General features: G+C 36.0%; 1 protein-coding gene across 1 annotated transcript in view; it reads left to right on the plus strand.

The window, feature by feature from the left end:
• SS18 (SS18 subunit of BAF chromatin remodeling complex) overlaps positions 1 to 14,419 on the plus strand; it is a 92,388-nt gene extending 77,969 nt beyond the window's left edge. Inside the window, exon 11 of the mRNA XM_049620322.1 lies at positions 12,643 to 14,419. Coding sequence (XP_049476279.1) covers positions 12,643 to 12,669 — 27 coding nt within the window. The 3' untranslated portion in view covers positions 12,670 to 14,419. The remainder of the gene's footprint in view (positions 1 to 12,642) is intronic.
• Positions 14,420 to 20,426: the final 6,007 nt, after the last annotated feature.

Consider the following 20,426-nt stretch of genomic DNA (forward strand, 5'->3'; position numbering starts at 1 on the left):
TTAAAAACAGTTATCCTTTAAAGATATTTCAGTAATAAGAAAAAATCTTACATATTTACTCATGTAGTTACTATGTCTGGTGCTCTTCACTCCTATGGTGGATTCATTTCACTCCTATGGTGGATTCATAGTTCCATCTGGTATCATTTTCCTTTTCCTGAAAGACTTTGTTTTAATGTTTATTGTAATGCAGGTCTTCAGCTTATGTATGTTCAAGAAGGTGCTTATTTCTCTTCCATTATTGGAAAATACTTATTCTAGGTATAGAATCGTAGGTTGACAGGATTTTTTTTTTTTTTTTTTTTTTTTACTTTCAGCACTTTAAAAATGTGGCTCTACTGTCTTCTTGCTTATATTATTTCCAAGGAGGCATCTGCTGTTATCTTTCTTTTCTGGTAGTTAGTGTACTTTTTTTTTTTTTTTTTTTGGCTGTTTTTTTACGATTTTCCCTTTGTGAAATTATCTGTTTTTTATGCTTGGGGTTCATATAGCTTCTTGGATTTATGGCTTCATGGTTTTGATCAAATTTGGAAACATTCTGACCAAGTAGTTTTCCTGTCTCTTACCTCTATATCCCTTTCTGTCCTTTTCAATTATGTGCATATTTGATTGCTTAAAGTTGTGCCATAGTACACTGATCCTCTATTTTTTATTTTCCCTTTTTTTCTGTTTTGTTTTGGGTAGTTTCTCTTGCTATATCTTAAAGTTCATTGATGTTTTCCTATTCATTTTTTTATCTGCTTTTAATCCATTCCCGGGTATTTTTCATCTCAGACATTGTATTTTTCATCTCTAGAATTTCAAGTTGGGTTTTTTAAATAGGATTTCAGTTTAGGGCCTTTTTATATCTTCCATGTCTCTGCCTAAATTTTTAAACATATGGAATACAAGTATGATAACTATTTTAATATCCTTCTCTGATAATTCTTAACATCTGGGTCTCTTTTGATTAATTGTTTGTTTTTTTCCTTCTCATTATGGGTCATTTTCCTCATCCTCTGCATGCATGATTTTGTTTCATTGTATGTCAGAAACTGTGAATAACACTTTTACTTCGTTGGGTGATAGATAAGGTATGTCTTCTTAGAAATATACTGGAGCTTTGTTTTAGGATACAGGTAAGTAACTTAGACACAGCTTGATCTTATGAGGATTGCTTTTAAGGTTTATTAGGCAGGACCAGAGCAGTGTTTAGTCCTGGGCTAAGTATTTCTACTACTGAGGTAAAATCTTTTTGAGTACTCCACCCAGGCCCTTGAATTGTAAGGTGTTTCACTCTGGCTGGTGGGAATAAGCACTATTTCTTTATGAATGCCAAGTATTGTTTCCCCTAATCCTTGCGTTGGTATTTTTCCTTGCATACATTTGCATATCAGTACTATGCTTGAATACTCAAGAGAATTCCTCTTCAGATTTCCACAATTCTCTCTCTCTGCATTTCTTTCCTTTCTGGTACTTGATCCTGTGAACTCTAGCTCCTGTTCTCTTTCCAGACTCTAAGCTTTATTTCTCTAACTCAGACTCAGCCTTAGTTTCACTCCACACACTGCAGTGTAGAGACTGTCAGTGCAGTAAAACATACAGAGGGCTCACCTCATTTGTTCCTAGTTTCTCAGATTGGTGTCCTTTGTTACTTTGTGTCCTGAATAGGATTATTTCATATGTGTTGAGTGGTTTTTGGTTGTTTCATGCTGGAGGTCCATCTTGACTGGAAACATTTTTTTTTTTTTTTTTTTTCCATACAACACCCAGTGCTCATCCCAAAAGGTGCCCTCCTCAATACCCATCACCCACCCTGCCCTCCCTCCTACCCCCCATCAACCCTTATTTTGTTCTCAGTTTTTAACAGTCTCTTATGCTTTGGCTCTCTCCCACTCTAACCTCTTTTTTTTTTTTTTTTCCTTCCCCTCCCCCATGGGTTTCTGTTACGTTTCTCAGGATCCACATAAGAGTGAAACCATATGGTATCTGTCTTTCTCTGTATGGCTTATTTCACTTAGCATAACACTCTCCAGTTCCATCCATGTTGCTACAAAAGGCCATATTTCATTTTTTCTCATTGCCACGTAGTATTCCATTGTGTATATAAACCACAATTTCTTTATCCATTCATCAGTTGATGGACATTTAGGCTCTTTCCATAATTTGGCTATTGTTGAGAGTGCCGCTATAAACATTGGGGTACAGGTGCCCCTATGCATCAGTACTCCTGTATCCCTTGGATAAATTCCTAGCAGTGCTATTGCTGGGTCATAGGGTAGGTCTATTTTTAATTTTCTGAGGAACCTCCACACCGCTTTCCAGAGCGGCTGCACCAATTTGCATTCCCACCAACAGTGCAAGAGGGTTCCTGTTTCTCCACATCCTCTCCAGCATCTATAGTCCCCTGATTTCTTCATTTTGGCCACTGACTGGCGTGAGGTGGTATCTGAGTGTGGTTTTGATTTGTATTTCCCTGATAAGGAGCGACGTTGAACATCTTTTCATGTGCCTGTTGGCCATCCGGATGTCTTCTTTAGAGAAGTGTCTATTCATGTTTTCTGCCCATTTCTTCACTGGGTTATTTGTTTTTCGGGTGTGGAGTTTGATGAGCTCTTTATAGATTTTGGATACTAGCCCTTTGTCCGATGTGTCATTTGCAAATATCTTTTCCCATTCCGTGGGTTGCCTTTTAGTTTTGTTGGTTGTTTCCTTTGCTGTGCAGAAGCTTTTTATCTTCATATGGTCCCAGTAATTCACTTTTGCTTTTAATTCCCTTGCCTTTGGGGATGTGCCGAGTAAGAGATTGCTACGGCTGAGGTCAGAGAGGTCTTTTCCTGCTTTCTCCTCTAGGGTTTTGATGGTTTCCTGTCTCACATTCAGGTCCTTTATCCATTTTGAGTTTATTTTTGTGAATGGTGTGAGAAAGTGGTCTAGTTTCAATCTTCTGCATGTTGCTGTCCAGTTCTCCCAGCACCATTTGTTAAAGAGACTGTCTTTTTTCCATTGGATGTTCTTTCCTGCTTTGTCAAAGATGAGTTGGCCATACGTTTGTGGGTCTAGTTCTGGGGTTTCTATTCTATTCCATTGGTCTATGTGTCTGTTTTTATGCCAATACCATGCTGTCTTGATGATGACAGCTTTGTAGTAGAGGCTAAAGTCTGGGATTGTGATGCCTCCTGCTTTGGTCTTCTTCTTCAAAATTACTTTGGCTATTCGGGGCCTTTTGTGGTTCCATATGAATTTTAGGATTGCTTGTTCTAGTTTCGAGAAGAATGCTGGTGCGATTTTGATTGGGATTGCATTGAATGTGTAGATAGCTTTGGGTAGTATTGGGATTTTGACAATATTTATTCTTCCAATCCATGAGCAGGGAATGTCTTTCCATTTCTTTATATCTTCTTCAATTACCTTCATAAGCTTTCTATAGTTTTCAGCATACAGATCTTTTACATCTTTGGTTAGATTTATTCCTAGGTATTTTATGCTTCTTGGTGCAATTGTGAATGGGATCAGTTTCTTCATTTGTCTTTCTGTTGCTTCATTGTTAGTGTATAAGAATGCAACTGATTTCTGTACATTGATTTTGTATCCTGCAACTTTGCTGAATTCATGTATCAGTTCTAGCAGACTTTTGGTGGAGTCTATCGGATTTTCCATGTATAATATCATGTCATCTGCAAAAAGCGAAAGCTTGACTTCATCTTTGCCAATTTTGATGCCTTTGATTTCCTTTTGTTGTCTGATTGCTGATGCTAGAACTTCCAGCACTATATTAAACAACAGCGGTGAGAGTGGGCATCCCTGTCGTGTTCCTGATCTCAGGGAAAAAGCTCTCAGTTTTTCCCCGTTGAGGATGATGTTAGCTGTGGGCTTTTCATAAATGGCCTTTATGATCTTTAAGTATGTTCCTTCTATCCCGACTTTCTCAAGGGTTTTTATTAAGAAAGGGTGCTGGATTTTGTCAAAGGCCTTTTCTGCATCGATTGACAGGATCATATGGTTCTTCTCTTTTTTTTTGTTAATGTGATGTATCACGTTGATCGATTTGCGAATGTTGAACCAGCCCTGCATCCCAGGAATGAATCCCACTTGATCATGGTGAATAATTCTTTTTATATGCTGTTGAATTCGATTTGCTAGTATCTTATTGAGAATTTTTGCATCCATATTCATCAGAGATATTGGCCTGTAGTTCTCTTTTTTTTACTGGGTCTCTGTCTGGTTTAGGAATCAAAGTAATACTGGCTTCATAGAATGAGTCTGGAAGTTTTCCTTCCCTTTCTATTTCTTGGAATAGCTTGAGAAGGATAGGTATTATCTCTGCTTTAAACGTCTGGTAGAACTCCCCTGGGAAGCCATCTGGTCCTGGACTCTTATTTGTTGGGAGATTTTTGATAACCGATTCAATTTCTTCGCTGGTTATGGGTCTGTTCAAGCTTTCTATTTCCTCCTGATTGAGTTTTGGAAGAGTGTGGGTGTTTAGGAATTTGTCCATTTCTTCCAGGTTGTCCAATTTGTTGGCATATAATTTTTCATAGTATTCCCTGATAATTGTTTGTATCTCTGAGGGATTGGTTGTAATAATTCCATTTTCATTCATGATTTTATCTATTTGGGTCATCTCCCTGTTCTTTTTGAGAAGCCTGGCTAGAGGTTTGTCAATTTTGTTTATTTTTTCAAAAAACCAACTCTTGGTTTCGTTGATCTGCTCTACCGTTTTTTTAGATTCTATATTGTTTATTTCTGCTCTGATCTTTATTATTTCTAAATAAAATGGAAACATTTTAATTCTTGTTTTAAATTTATTTTGAGAGACAGAGAAGAGCATGCGTGTGTGTGCATGCTTGAGCTGGGGAGGGGCAGAAAGAGAGGGAGAGAGAATCCCAAGCAGGCTCTGTGCTGTCAGCGCAGAGCCTGATGCAGGGCTTGATCCCGTGAACTGTGAGATCATGACCTGAGCTGACATCAGAGATGGACACTTAACTGACTTAGCCACCCAGGCGCCCCATGTTTTAATTTGTTTTTTAAATAGACTTTCTTTTTTTGAGGAGTTTTAGGTTCACAACAAAATGCAGCAGAAAGTACAGAGAGTTTTCATATATGGGCATAACCTATATATGTATAGCCTCTTCTGCTGTCAATATCCCACACCAAAGTGCTCTATTTGTTATAGTCAGTGAACCTACATCAAGAGATCTTTATCACCCCAACCCCATAGTGTACGTTAGAGTTCACTCTTGGTGTTGTACATTATATGGGTTTTGATAAATGTATAATGACATATATCCACCATTATAGTATCACACAGAGTGCCCTAAAATTCCTCTGCTCCCTCTATTCATCTCTCTTTCCTCCCTAACCCCTGGCAACCAGTGATCTCTTCATATTTTTACCTTTTCCAGAATGTCATGTACTTGGAATCAGGTAGTATGTAGCCTTTTCATTTCACTGGCATTTCACTTAATAATATGCATTTAAGGACTTTTTGTGGCTTGACAGCATATTTCTTTTTAGGGCTGAGTAATATTCCATTGTCTGGGTGTACCACAGTTTGTTTATCCATCCATTTACTCAGAGACATCTTGGTTGCTTCTAAATTTTGGCAATTATGAATAAAACTGTAAACTTCCGTATGCAGGTTTTTGTGTGGGCATAAATTTCAACTCATTTCGATAAACACCAAGGAGCATGGTTGCTGGATTATATGGTAAGAGTCTTTTCGTTTTGTGAGAAACTACCAGACTGTCTTCCATAGTGACTACCATTTTGCATTCTCAGCAGCATTTATTGAGAGTTTCTGTCTTTCCACATCCTTGCCAGTATTTGGTGTTGTTAGTGTTCAGGATCTTGGCGATTTGAATAGGTGTGTAGTGGTATCTCATTATTAGAATTTGCGTTTCTGTAAATGACATGATGTGCACATCTTTTCGTATCCACTTATTTGCCACCTTTATATCTTTAGTCAGGTGTCAGTTCAGGTCTTGGACCATTTTTTAATTGGGTTGTTTGTTTTCTTATTGTTGAATTTTAAGAATTCTTTGTATATTTTGGGGAACAGTCCTTGTTAGATGTGTCATTTGCAAATATTGTATTGTCTTCATGGCTTGCCTTCTCATTCTCTTGCTCTGTCTTCTGTAGAGTCGAATATTTTACTTTTAATGAAGTCCATCTTACCAGTTATTTTTTTCATGGATTGTGCCTTCGGTGTTGTATCTGAAAAGTCATTACCAAATTCCAGAGTCATCTAAGTTTTCATCTATGTTATCTTCTAGGAGTTTTACTCTTTTGTATTTTACATTTAGGTCTAGGATCCAATTTGAGTTCATTTTTGTGAAGGGTGTAAGATCTGTGTCTTGAGTCATGCACGTGGATGTCCAGTTATTCTAACACTGTTGAAAAGACTATCTTTGCTCCATTGTATTACCTTTGCTTCTTTGTCAAAGATCAGTTTATTTATATGGGTTGATATCTGGGCTCTCTGTAATGTTTCATTGATCTACTTTTCTGTTCTTTCACCAATACCACACTGTTTTGGTTGCTGTGACTTTATAGTAAGTCTTGAAGTCGGAAGTATCAGTCCTCTGGCTTTGTTCTTCTTCAATACTGTGTGGCTGTTTCCTTTTCTGGGTCTTATACTTCTTGTACTGTAAACGTTAGGATCAATGTGTCAGTAACCACAAATAACACTGGAATTTTGATTGGGATTTTGTTGAATCTTTAGATCAAGTGAGGAAGAATTGACATTTTAATAATATTGATTTTCCTATCCATAAATGTGGGACATTTCTTCATTAGTTTTTTTTTTATTTTTTGCATCACTTTCTTAGTTTACCTCATATGTATCTTATACATATTTTGTTAGATTTGTATCTGATTTTCATTTTTGGGGGTGCTGACATAAATGGTACTGTTTTTAATTTCAAATTCCACTTGTTCATTGCTGGTATATAGGTAAATGATTGATTTTTATATATTAACCTTGTATCCTGTGATCCTTGCTTATTAGTTTCAGAAGATTTTTTTTTGTCGATTCTTTGGGGTTTTCTACTTAGATGATCATGTCATCTGCATATCTTTATTTCTTTCCCTTATTGCATAACCCAGGAATTCCAGTATAGTGGTGTAAAAGTGTGGTGAGAGGGGACATCCTTGCCTTGTTCCTCATTTTAGTCGGGAAGTTTCATTAATTATGTTATATGTTTAAATTTTTCAACATAGCATATATCTCCATTGACAGATTATATATTACATATTTCATGCTCCCTTCCCCTAGAATGTCAGTCCTTTAAAGACAGCACCATGTCTATTTTTTATCACTTTTGACTTTCCATCACCTAGTAGAACATCTCAAGTAGTCAGTAGATACTGATAAATAAAGTATAAGTAAGTGAATAAATAAGGCCTTTACTTCCTAAACATGGATGGTGATCATAAGAATACAGAAAGAGAGCGCCTGGGTGGCTCAGTGGATTAAGGATCGCACTCTTGGTCTCAGGGTCATGAGTTTATTAAGCCCTGTGTTGGACTCCTTGCTGGGCGTGAAGCCTACTGAAAGAAAGGAATGGAAGGAAAGAGAGAGAGAAGAGGGAGGGATCCCTAAAAAGTACTGTGACAGAATAATTTTAAGACTTATTTGATTAGATGAATAAAAGAAATTTTGGGGCACCTGGGTGGCTCAGTCGGTTGAGCGTCCCAACTTCAGCTCAGGTTATGATCTCACCATTTGTGGATTTGAGCCCTGCATTGGGCTCTGTACTGACAGCTCGGAGCCTGGAGCCTACTTCAGATTCTGTGTCTCCCTCTCTCTCTGTCCCTGCCCTGCTCACACTCTTGTTTGTCACTCTCCCTCTCTCAAAAATAAATAAGCATTCAAAAACATTTAAAAGGAAGAAATTTAAAGATGATTGGTATTGTTCAGGTTTCTAGCCTAGAGACTCTTCATTCAATATACTCTCCCTAGATAATCTCATTTACTCACATGGTTTCAGTTTACCATGCTGTTGACTACTAGATCTCTATTTCCAGTCTGACTCTTGCTTCTCAAAATCAGATGCCTACTGGACATCTCCACTTAGATGTATCATAAGTATATCAATGTAGCATAACCAAAACAAATTCATAATTTTTCTACCCAAACTTAACTCCTCCTTTCTATATTCTCTATCAAAGAAGAGAGGTATTATTAAGTTAGAATGCCAGGTGCCATATTTGATATTTAAGTCTTCCTCCCTCTCTCCATCTTATACATGACAGAATCTTGTTAATCCTCCTTCCTAATACATCCTTAAATCCATCCAGTTCTCTGTAACCACTGCCTTATCTTAGTTGAGACCATCAACATCTACCTTCATCACGGCAGGATCCTTCCACTCTGTTGTCTTTCTTTCTCATTATTTCTTTACACTCTAATCAGAGGAATTTTGTAATTAAAAAAAAAAAAATTTGAAAAAGCAGACATAGAGAAACTGAGGTTTAGAGAGTTGTAGTGACTTACCCAAGATGACAGAGCCAAGAAGTGGTACAGCTGGGTGGCAAATTCTGAGTGACCAGAACCTGTACTGACTAGAACTCGCTTTCATAAGCTGTCTCCAGCAATGTCAGTTCTTGAGTAATCCAAAGAGCATTTTCAGGTTTTTCTTCTGTAATAACTTTTTCAGGTGGAGAGTATGATCACTCTTCCTTGTCAGGTGAGAAAATCGAGGAAAGGAGGATAGGTAACTTTCTCAAGGGCAAGAAGCCGTTAAGTAGTGGAGTTCATCCTAGTTCATGTTAAGTAGTGGAAATTGGTTTCTGGCTCCCAAACCCATACTTTTAACCCTAGAATTTGCTAATGGTTGCAGATACACAGTATACTTTTTTGGCCTTGCTTGTGGTTTCATTTGATCCCAGCAGTGGGATCAAGTGTGGGTCAACTTACTTAATTTCTCAGTGCAACTTCTTCATTTATAAAGTGGAGATAATATTTACTGTATAGGTTATAGATGGACACAAAGCATTTATTAGTGTCTGGCACACCAAGGTGTGTATAAGGTGTTAGTTATTGAGATATATTAAGAGTTAGCTATTATTAATATTAGCCAGACTTATTTCTGTTACTCCAGGTTCTGTATTACCAAGTAATTACTAGCTTCTGCTTCTCATTATTGTATATTCCTTTTTTACTCCCTACTTGCCTCAGCATTCTTTACCCATTTTTCCATCATACCTTTGCTTTAGCTACTCCTTTATTTGAAATACCCCTTTTTCTTTTCTCTGCTATTCATATTTTTACTATTTTCTTAACGTTTCTACATTCTCTGAAATGTTTTTCTAATTATTTTAGCTGTGTTAACCTTTTCATTTCTTTTTTTTCTTTTAGTTTCTTTATTTTGAGAGAGAGAACATGAGTGGAGGAGGGGCAGAGAGAGAGAGAGAGGGAGAGAGAGGATAATCCCAAGCAGGCTCCGCGCGTCAGCACAGAGCCGGATGCAGGGCTTGAACTCACAAACTGTGAGATCATGACCTGAGCTGAAATCAAGAGTTGGATGTTTAACCAGCTGAGCCACCCAGGCGCCCCTAATCTTTTCGTTTCTGAACTCTGTAGAACTTCTATCCTTGTACTTTATTTATTTCTAAGTTTTACCTTCCCTGTTTTTCAAATTTATTATGGTGATGAGCATATAATAGTTGCTCAGTGAATGTTTGTAATTGGTTGAATAAAGTATTTGGCATACATTATTGAAGAAGTCTTATAAATTAGTGTCAGGCACTCTTCAGTACTTGGGGTATAAGGATGGCTAAGACCTCACTACTGTCAAGTAATTCATAATATAGTAGATAAATTATAGCTTATATTTATATAGCTTATATATAAGAACTTATATATAAGTTCTTAACCTCTCTTCTGCTTTCACATGATTCATAATATGTGTAATCACTTTCATCATTAATACTTCATTACACACATTGACTAGGGGAGCTCTTCCCTCCAGCATTGAGGCTTGCTTATTTATGATACCTTATAATTTTTAAAATGTCCTCTCTTATTTAAGTACCCTAACAAACTGATGAGGTAGGAATTAATGTCACCATGAATGGAAAGAAAATTAAGATCTAGAGATGGAGATGTTAGTAGTCTTACATTTTAAGTGAAGAAACTGAGTCTCAAAGAGCATTTTTAGACTCAGAAAGTTAACAATGGAGTTGGGACTTAGATTATCTAAATACTATGCTGAGTTAAGCAATTGAATAAGACGTTCCTAGATGCTAAGCATTGACTGCCTAGTTCTTGTTCTAAACTTTGTATTATAGGAATCTTTATACAAATACAAAAGAGAGGATATCATGGATCCCTGTATACCTACCAACCAATTTCAGAAATTATCAACATTTTGCTAATGTTGCTTTTTATACCTCCCATGCTACCTTTTTCTTTTAAGAGTTTTTTTTTTTTTTTAATTTTTTTTTTTAAACGTTTATTTATTTTTGAGACAGAGAGAGACAGTGCATGAACCGGGGGGCGGGGGGGGGGGGTGGCGAGAGAGAGGGAGACACAGAATCTGAAACAGGCTCCAGACTCTGAGCTGTCAGCACAGACCCCAATGCGGGGCTCGAACTCACGGACCGTGAGATCATGACCTGAACCGAAGTTGGACGCTTAACTGACTGAGCCACCCAGGCGCCCCTCTTTTAAGAGTATTTTGAAACAAATTCTAGATTTGATAGTCTACCCATAAATATTTCAAGATGAGCACTAACTTTAAATTTTGCTGAATATAACTATAGGAAGTACATTAATATTTTTAAAATACTTAACTCTCTTTATAGTGCATGATTCCATTAGATACAGAGTGGCATTCAAGAGATTTTCAAATATATCTTCTTCTTTAGAAACATAAACTTTTAGGGTACTATCCTAAGGTATAGAAGTAGTTTAATTCTAGAATACATTCTCTTTTTTTAAATTTTTTAAAAACATTTTATTTATTTTTTATTTTTTTTAATTTACATCCAAGTTAGCATATAGTACAATAATGATTTCAGGAGTAGATTCCAGTGATTCATCCCCTATGTAATACCCAGTGCTCATCCAAGCAAGTGTCTTCTTTAATGCCCCTCACCCATTTAGCCCATCCCCCTACCCACAACCCCTCCAGAAACCCTCAGTTTGTTCTCTGTATTTAAGAGTCTCTTATGTTTTGTCCCTGTTTTTATATTGTATTTTATATACATTATATTTTGCTTCCCTTCCCTTGTGTTTGGTATCTTACATTCTACGTACGAGTGAAGTCATAGGATATTTGTCTTCCCCTAAGTTTGCTTAGCATAACACCCTCTAGTTCCATCCATTTTTAATTTATTTATTTTGAGAGAGAGCAGCATGAGTGGGAGAGGGACAGAGAGAAAAGGAGAGCGAGAATCCTAAGCAGGCTCTGAGCTGTCAGCGCACGGAGCCTGACACGGGGCTCTGTCTCTTGAAACCGTGAGATCATGACCTGAGCTGAAATCAAGAGTCAGACTGAGCCCCTAGAATCTTTCTTGAAATAAAATAATGTGACTTGGAAGGGGAAATTTAGCCAAAGGAAACAATTAGCTGATTATGTGCTTCCTATGAGTACTGTTTTTGGAGAATAGGTGCTTTTATGAGCATCTCTTTCAAACACAGTTAATAAATCTTTTTAAAGTAGGTTCTCTTCTACCTTTCTTCTTCCTTTTCAAGGAGGAGATGTTCCTTCTCTTCTCCAAAATCTAACCCTACCATGTTTTTTTACCTCCCTTGTAGAATTCTACCTCATTTATCACTTCTTTTTATCTGTACTCTTTTTTCTCTTCTGTCCTGTCAGCCCACAGGCTCAAGTTTACCTTATTAAAAGCAACAAAATCAAGGGGCACCTAGGTGGCTCAATCGGTTAAGCGTCTGTCTTTGGCTCAGGTCATGATCTCACTGTTGTGTGAGTTTGAGCCCTGTGTCAGGCTCTGTGCTGACAGCTCAGAGCCTGGAGCCTGCTTCTAATTCTGTGTCTCCCTCTCTCTCTGTCCCTCCCCCACCCCTACTCTCTGTCTCTCAAAAATAAACAAACATTAAAAAAATTAAAAAAAAAATGAAACACACTTCTCTTGACTTTATGTACCAGCTGCCTGTCTGAATGCCTTTGCTGACATTTTGTTGGCCTCAGGGAAAAGCCAAGCTTCTTCAGTATGGATGGAAGGTTCTTTTCTCTTTATCTCCCAGGTGCCTTTCCATCCCTGCTACTTATTACAGGTGCCATTGATGTTAATTCATAATAGTAATTATAGTAAGGTAAACAGTCACAAAGTTGTTACACTAACACATAATTAATACACAATACATAACCACACCAGGATTCAGAACCAGAACTCCTCATTCATTCTTGCTCAGTAGAGTTCCAACAAAATTCACTAAACATTTAAATTCCTACTATGTGACAGGTACTATTCTAGGTTCAAAGACTCTGAAATCCATTTACAATTGAATGTAATATCAGGAGCAATTACAGAGATACTGTGTACTGAATATATAACAATTTCTGTTTGTTGTTGATAAAGTTGCTTTTGTAGTATGACAGTGTTAAGATTTATTTATAATTTTCTATGCTAAACTGTTATGGTCAAATTATGGTCAAATCATTATCTAATTGCATTTTTAAATTTATCTTTTAGGGACAGTATGGAAATTACCAGCAGTGAAAAAGTACTTACATTCCAATAGCCAGTATCTATTAGCAGCCATATTGTCACCTCAGCACTGTGGACACCTCTGTGTGAAGAGATCCTTCCATTCCATCTAGTTTTTGGAAAAACCTTGTGGATAAGTGGCTGTTTCATCAGTAAGCAGCCTTTGTGGCTTAGTTGTAACAAGGCTTTAGTAGCTAAAAAATACTCTTGATTTCACATTTCTACTCTAGATGGCAACATTGGACAGAAAATACAATGACATAACCAATTTGCAATGATTTGGGAACTGTGTTTCAAATGGACTGTTACAGACTGAAAGGTGTGAACAGCTTTGTATGTTTATGAAGGTTAAGGGAATTTAATACTTTTCCACAGATTCTTTTGTAAGGGGATGAGGGAAATGTACACTTTTTACAGCAGCAATATTTTGTATATTATGTTTATTTCATGTGAATATGCAAGGCGGTACACTACGCATTGGACAGAATCAGAAATCCTCTGTTGATGTGGATTGGAGCATGGTGGATGCTTGATTGTGTGGGTCTCAAAATGGTGTACTATAAAAGATAAAGGTGAGGGAGAAGACAAAGCACACCATATGTCCACTGTTAAGTTCTTTAGAGGAAATTCAGATCCCTTTTATCTGTGAGATAATCAAGGGCACTGTGATAGTTTTGAGTAAAAAGACATTTTTTTAAAAGCTTTCCAGTTTTGTGGATTAAAACCTTTTTATAAAGATCATTTATAATACAGTTTTAAAATGTGAGGCAATAAGAATTACTTCATGTGGGATCTGAGGAATCTAGGTAGCAGTTTCATGTAAATGAAGTGGTAATTCTCTCCTAAAATAGCAATAACTGAAAATGAAAGTGTTAATTTTACTTTCTTTGAATAATCAGGGAACTTAGTGAATAATATCAAAGCATTTTTTAAATGATATCAAAGAAGAGTCAACACTGATCCAGTAAGTTTATTTTTTAACATTAGAAGGATAATTGGTTTATAAAATAGAATAGTTCAGAAGACTTTACAAACCTTTATTTCAACTTTCTTCACTGGAAATAATGCCATTTATAAAAGGACACATTTAAGTTTTTCCCTTTTTTATGTTGGTTCATATAACACAAAGAGATGTTTAGGAAAATGCTTATTGATGAGGTTTATTCTGATCTGTATTAAAAGCATAAAGGTTGCAGTCTAGATCACTTTGTTAGCATGGCATATTTAATCATATTTGAGACTGTCCTGTGCCTGATTATTTTAGGTAAATTCAGGGATATTGCATTGGGCAGGAAATCATGCATTGTGAAGTTTATAACCACAATTATTTAAGCATAATCTGAAAACATCTAGCCCAAAGGTAAGTTGCTATTTTCATCACAGTTGCCTATGCCCAGGGAATAAGATGTATTCTTTATAATTGAATTGGTTTTTCCCACTTCTAACTGGAAACAAAACAGAAGGGGTGCCATAAATTTGAACAAGCAAAATGTACTGTTCTCAATATACTGTAATCAAAAGGAATTTTAATGTGTTTCTGTGTGTGTATGAGAGAGAGCGTGTGTGTTTTAAGGTCAGAATAGAATTTTTTCAACTTGGTCAGTAGAAAATGGACATCAAGTTTGAACAGATAAAGCATGGACAGCCTTATTGTGATTGAAAATGCTTATAGGTTCTGTGCCAATTTTCCACCACTGTGTACTTTGTTGCTATTTAAAACTGTATCAACTCTAACGGAAGAATAAATTATTTGTGATTTTAATTTTCTCATTTGTTTCTTTAAATTAGATCTCTTTGACTCTCTTGTTTTGTCTGGAGACTTTGCTGTGGGTTTTTTATATAAGTTAGTCTAGTATAAGCAGACTATATTTGTATTCTAGGACTTTATCAAAATTCTCTTGCCATGCCCAAGTTAATTAGAATTAACTGTTCAGTAATCAGCATGTTGTGTGGGCTGTTTGTTATAGAATTCTTTCTCTGAAAATGAAGTCCATGAGGCTATAATCAAGATGACTGAATTAGATAAATGAGTTGAGGAGACAAAATTGTACTGAACCCAACCTGGTGTAGATCTGTTATCTCATTGGAAATAAGCTCAACTGACATTAAGAAATAATTTGTCTTGCCAACCCATCTTCTGTTGTCTTATTCTCCTTTTAATGGAAACTAAAATTGCAATTTTAATAAGCAGAATTTCCTCCAGGACTTTCTTCCTAGAGACTAGTGCATTTGCAAGGTTTAATTGTTTTATAACAGTCCTATTTCATAAAAGTTTTTAATTGGTGGTGACAAAAATTACCGTACTCCTTCGATGCCTACTCTTCTTAAAGAGTAACTTTACCAGGAGCTTTCTACCAAACTTGACATCTCCATATAGACTATATTCCCTAAAGCTGAAGTTATTATTTTAGCAAAATGTATTATAATGAAGAAATATCATACCATCCTATAAAATTCTAGAAACAAAATTTTGCTAAGTAAAGAGCATGGTGATCATTGATCAACATTTAATAATATTCAGTTTTGCTAGTTTAGTTGTTTAAGAATATCTTATTATTCTGTAGAGTTGTGATGGTACATTGTTTTTGGCACATGTTTTTAACTTTTTTAATGGAATATGCAAACATATGCCAAAGTAGAGAGTATGTTATGACAAGCCCCATGGACCAGTGACTTAACGTAGGTTACTGGCTAACTTAGGAAGCCATGGCTAATCTTGTGTTGTCTCTACTTCAACTCAGAAATGGAAGCAAATACTACATCCTTGAATTATTTCACTAAGTACCTCTAAATAAGGAACAGCTCACCCTTGAGCAACATGGGTTTGAACAACTGCATGAGTCCATCCACTTACATGTGGATTCTTTTGATAGATACATTATCATGCTATAAATCTATTTTCTTTATGATTTTCTTAACATTTTCTCTAGCTTCCTTTATTGTAAGAATATAGTATATAATACATACACAAAATATAGTCAACTGTTCATGTTATTGGTAAGGCTTCTGGTCAACAGTAGGCTATTAGTAGTTAAGTTGTTGGTGAGTCAAAAGTTATACATGGATCTTTGACTATGTTAGGGGGTTGGTGCCCTTAACCCCTTTGTTGTTCAAGGGTCAACTGTACTCTTTTAAAAACACCTTGCTACTAGAATTCTTCCTGCTCTTGAAATTTTTTAATTTCACTATTAATTAGAAACCGTCTCAAAACTTGTATTAATAAATCACTGCTTTTTCTTTCATTTAAAAAAATCATTTGTGGGGTGCCTGAGCCTGACCAGCTCAGGTCATGATCTCATGGATTGTGGATTCGAGCCCCACATTGGGCTCTGTGCTGACAGCTCAGAGCCTGGATCCTGTTTTGGATTTGGTGTCTCCCTCTCTCTCTGGCCCTCCCCCACACTCTTTCTCCCCCACTATAAAAAAAAAAAATGAAAGCTCTAAACCTTACAGTGTTCAGTCAATTTTAGAAAAACAGAAGCAAAAAAACTCACATTTTTAAAATAAATTTGCAAGTTAGGGAAGTTGCAAGAAGCTATGAAATTGAATATGTAAAATCTTAAACCTTTAATACAGTGAAAGACATCATAACCTAAGTTAAAAAAAGACTGAAGATGTGTAATATATAGAAGACATAGGATTAATATTTGGATATGGAGCTATATATCTTTCTCAAACATAAATAAACACTTAAAAAATAAAATTTTTTAATAAAAAATTACGTTAAATAATTAAGTCAGCAAAAATAGATTACACAAAAAGTAAACATGCTCCATAATTTAATCTTTTAAAGGTAATAGCTATAAAAAGTTTGATATATTTCTTCCAGCTTGATTATACACGCATAAGCCAACATCTGTTAATTGTTTTGTCTCTTTCAACAAAAAATGGAATTATATACTACCTATACTATATTGTAACTTCCTTTTTTAAAATAGTTTTAGAAATATCTCAAATGCTTCCTATTCTGTGTTGTGCCTAATTTTTAACTATTAGGAAAACAAAGCTTTCATAATCGATCTGGTAAGGGTTTGGGTTTTGGTTTTCTGTATGTTTATTGAGATATTTCTATATGGTAGATTTTGAATATGTTAGGTGTAAGGCTATGTACATTTTAAAAAGTGTCCTCCTAAAAGAGATAGCCTTGCCAGCAACAGATTATTAGCCTTATTAATTTTTACAATTTTAATAGGCTTTAAAAAGTGTTATCTCGGGGCGTGCCTGAGTGGCTCAGTCAGTTAAGCGTCCGACTTTGGCTCAGGTCATGATCTCACGTTTCATGAGTTCGAGCCCCGCATCGGGCTCTGGGCTGACAGCTCAGAGCCTAGAGGCCACTTCAGATTCCTTGTCTCTCTCTGTCTGCCCCTCCACTGCTTGCACTCTGTCTCTCGCATTGTCTCAAAAATAAATAATCATTAAAAATTAAAAAAGTGTTATCTCAGGATCTAATTTGAATTCCATCTGGTTTATTTGTTAAGTTTGAGTATCTTTTCAAATGCTTAAAGACACTTTATTATTTTGTGCTGTGAAATGCTTCTTAATGTCCCTTCTTCATTTTTCTATTGGGATGTTTATTGTGTAAGAGAGAGGAAATAATATAAACACATGTGCACCAATAAGTATAATTATATATAGCTCTCTATCCAGTATATTAATCCTATGTCTTCTATATATTACACGTCTTCAGGCTGTTCATTATTTAAAAAAATTTTTTTAATGTTTTATGATTTATTTTTGAAAGAGAGAGAGAGACAAAGCATGAGCAGGGAGGGGGCAGAGATAGAGCGAGACACAGAATCTGAAACAGGCTCCAGGCTCTGAGCTGTCAGCACAGAGTGTGACGTGGGGCTTGAACTCATGAACTGCAAGATCATGACCTGAGCCAAAGTCGGACTCTTAACTGACTGAGCCACCCAGGTGCCCCTCCTGTTCATTATTTTTTAACTTAGGTTATGATGTCTTTCACTGTCTTAAAGGTTTAAGATTTTACATATTCAATTTCATAGCTTCTTGCAACCTCCCTAACTTGCAAATTTATGAAAAAAAAATGTTTTATTTTTTGCTTCTGATTTTCAAAAATTGATTGTACATTGTGAAGTTTAGAGCTTTCATTTTTTTCTCTGTGGATAACTGGTCATTTTAACGTTATGTATCGAATAAACCAACTGATTTGAGATGTCACCATATTCTATTTCCTTAAACACTAATTATAACTAAGCCATGTTTGATTTAATGCCATTTCAAAGACTAGTTAGATTCACTTAAGTACATTTTCATTGGCACAAAGTTGTGGGTTCTTCCCCCCTAGCAAGCTATGTTTTATTGGATAAGAGTTAACTGCAAGAGCATAACAACAACTGGCTTCTTAACAGCAAGAGAGTTACTGAAATGTGATTTTATATAGAATGACTAGAACCTCTTGGAGAATTTTGCTTGTTGGAAGTTTTCAAGGTTTTTTGTACCCTACTCATTAATTACCTTCATAGCTGCCCCAAAGTATTTCAGTATTTCAAAAAAGAAATCACTATAAAATCTCGTTTATTTTTAAAACCCCAACTCCCAGAAATAGACAATGCAATATAATTTTCATTAACTCAATAAAGACGTATACATAGGGTGATCATACAATTTATTACTTAATCTGGGAAACTTTTGATAATGAAGGGAGGATATTATATATACACACATTTATGTAATGTATATACATTGTGCACAGGCATAAAGATGTGTGTATGTGTGGGTTATATACTTGTACATATGTGGATAAACGTGTATATTTTGTATTTTGTCTTTTTCCTGATAGAGATCTATAGTTTAAGACCTTAGATACGTGAATGATACATTTGTTTAGGCTATAATGTTTAACTGTGATAACCTACCAAGAAGTTTCTCATGAAACAGTGCATTAAAAATAATTATTTAATGTTAAAATAGGTGAATAAAAAATCCTGAATATTCTCAGAGGCTTTTACCATTTTTGATCTGTATTAGAGAATATGGCTTATTCCCTAATACTCTTCTCTCTCTTAAAAAAAGTAATCCCCAAGTTTTGGGTGGGTACATAACTACCTGCCCAGTGACTGCATTTAGTAGCTTCCATTGCAACTAGGTATGGACAGTGACTGTAAGTTCAGCCAGTGGAATGTGAGGTGGAGTGATGTGTTCAGCTTCTAGGTCACATCGTTAAAAATGCGCTCCATTTTCTCTTTCCCATTTCGGAAAGGCTGGAACGTGACCTATTAGTGGGGAGTTTTGGCCTTACAGGTAAGAAAAATAATCTGGTAGCACAACAGAAATCCCCTGAATGGCCTCATGAAGCCCATTCTATTGCCTATTGGTGTGGACTCTGACACGAGAGAATTAACCTTTCTGTCTCACTAAGCTTTTTGTGATGGCATCAAAGCCTGTAGTCTAATGTAAGGTCCTGTAGTAGAAGGCCAGTTCACACCACCCTATAGCATGTTCTGTTTGGAGTCATAATTTTTAGGAATGACAAGCCTAGTATACTGTGTGTATGGTGTACTTCACAATCGTTCAGTGACTAATCATTTTTTTAAGTTTATTTATTTATTTTGGAGTCAGGGTGGGGGGGAGGGACCGAGGGAGAGGGAGAGAGAGAATCGTAAGCAGACTCTATTTCCAGCCTGGAGTCCTCTGTGGGGCTCAGTCTCACAACTGTGAGATAATGACCTGAGCCAAAATCAAGAGTCGGACACTTAACCAGCTGAGCCACCCGGGCACCCCAGTGACTAATCATTCTTGACTGATGAAGTAGGGCAAACTATAATTCCTTTAAGATCATCGTCTGTTTTCCATCACTTGAATGAACTGAATTCTATATTTGGTAACAAGAGGTTTAGTTAATTTTAAAGTACTGGTAAAAATATACGTCATATATATCATTTTGGCACGTGTGTAGTAATTTATAAATAGTATGTTTTCTAAGTACTTACATTGAGAATTGTGTTAGGTAGGACTTCGTAAAATCTCTTAGGTTTTTAACTTTATTTTGGCTTCTGCTTCAATTTGTCCTTTGGACTTTTTTCTCTAATGCTTTTTTGTGGTTTCCTTAGTCTTCCGACTTTCACTATATGAAGTATGTACTTTGAGTCTAGCTAGTTTCCCTGCCAATTTTCTTTTGGAAAAAAAAAAAAAAAGATGTACCAAAAGCATTTTATTTTTACATTTATTGTGGCTCTCATTATTCAGCTTAGATCAAATATGAAGAATTTTATATCTGTAAGAAATATAACTCTATTACCTGTGGAAGGAGATTTTGGAATAATGGTTACTTTTCATATACCATTTCATACTGATCATCAAATTTTTTAACTTTCAGACTCCTGATCTTAGTAGATTAAAATACTGTTTGTATGTATGAAGGATTTTATCTTCTATCAATATGACTATACTAGGGAATTATTTCTGTTAATGCTTAGTAAATTAAGAGCAAGGAAGTGTGGCTGTGGCTTTCTTTTCAGTACTAATATTATTCTATCCATAGAAATCCTATTTTCTGTTCATTAATTTCAGTATTCCATTCTTTCCCAAGATCTCACTTCACAGCAAGCTTTCCTACTTCAAGCTCAACATGTTAGTGCTCAGTCCTCATTCCCACATAAACACAACCATTTTGAGAACGTGAACTGATATTAATTACCCCCTTGGCACCAAAAAGTCAGGATTTCCTGATGTGGCACGCTAATGTAAAATGCATTAGTGCAAACGCTGGCTCCAAGGGGTAATACTCTCTAAATAAACACAGCAAT

This window comes from Panthera uncia (genome assembly GCF_023721935.1).
Source record: "Panthera uncia isolate 11264 chromosome D3 unlocalized genomic scaffold, Puncia_PCG_1.0 HiC_scaffold_8, whole genome shotgun sequence".
In the NCBI taxonomy this organism is placed as follows: Eukaryota; Metazoa; Chordata; class Mammalia; order Carnivora; family Felidae; genus Panthera; species Panthera uncia.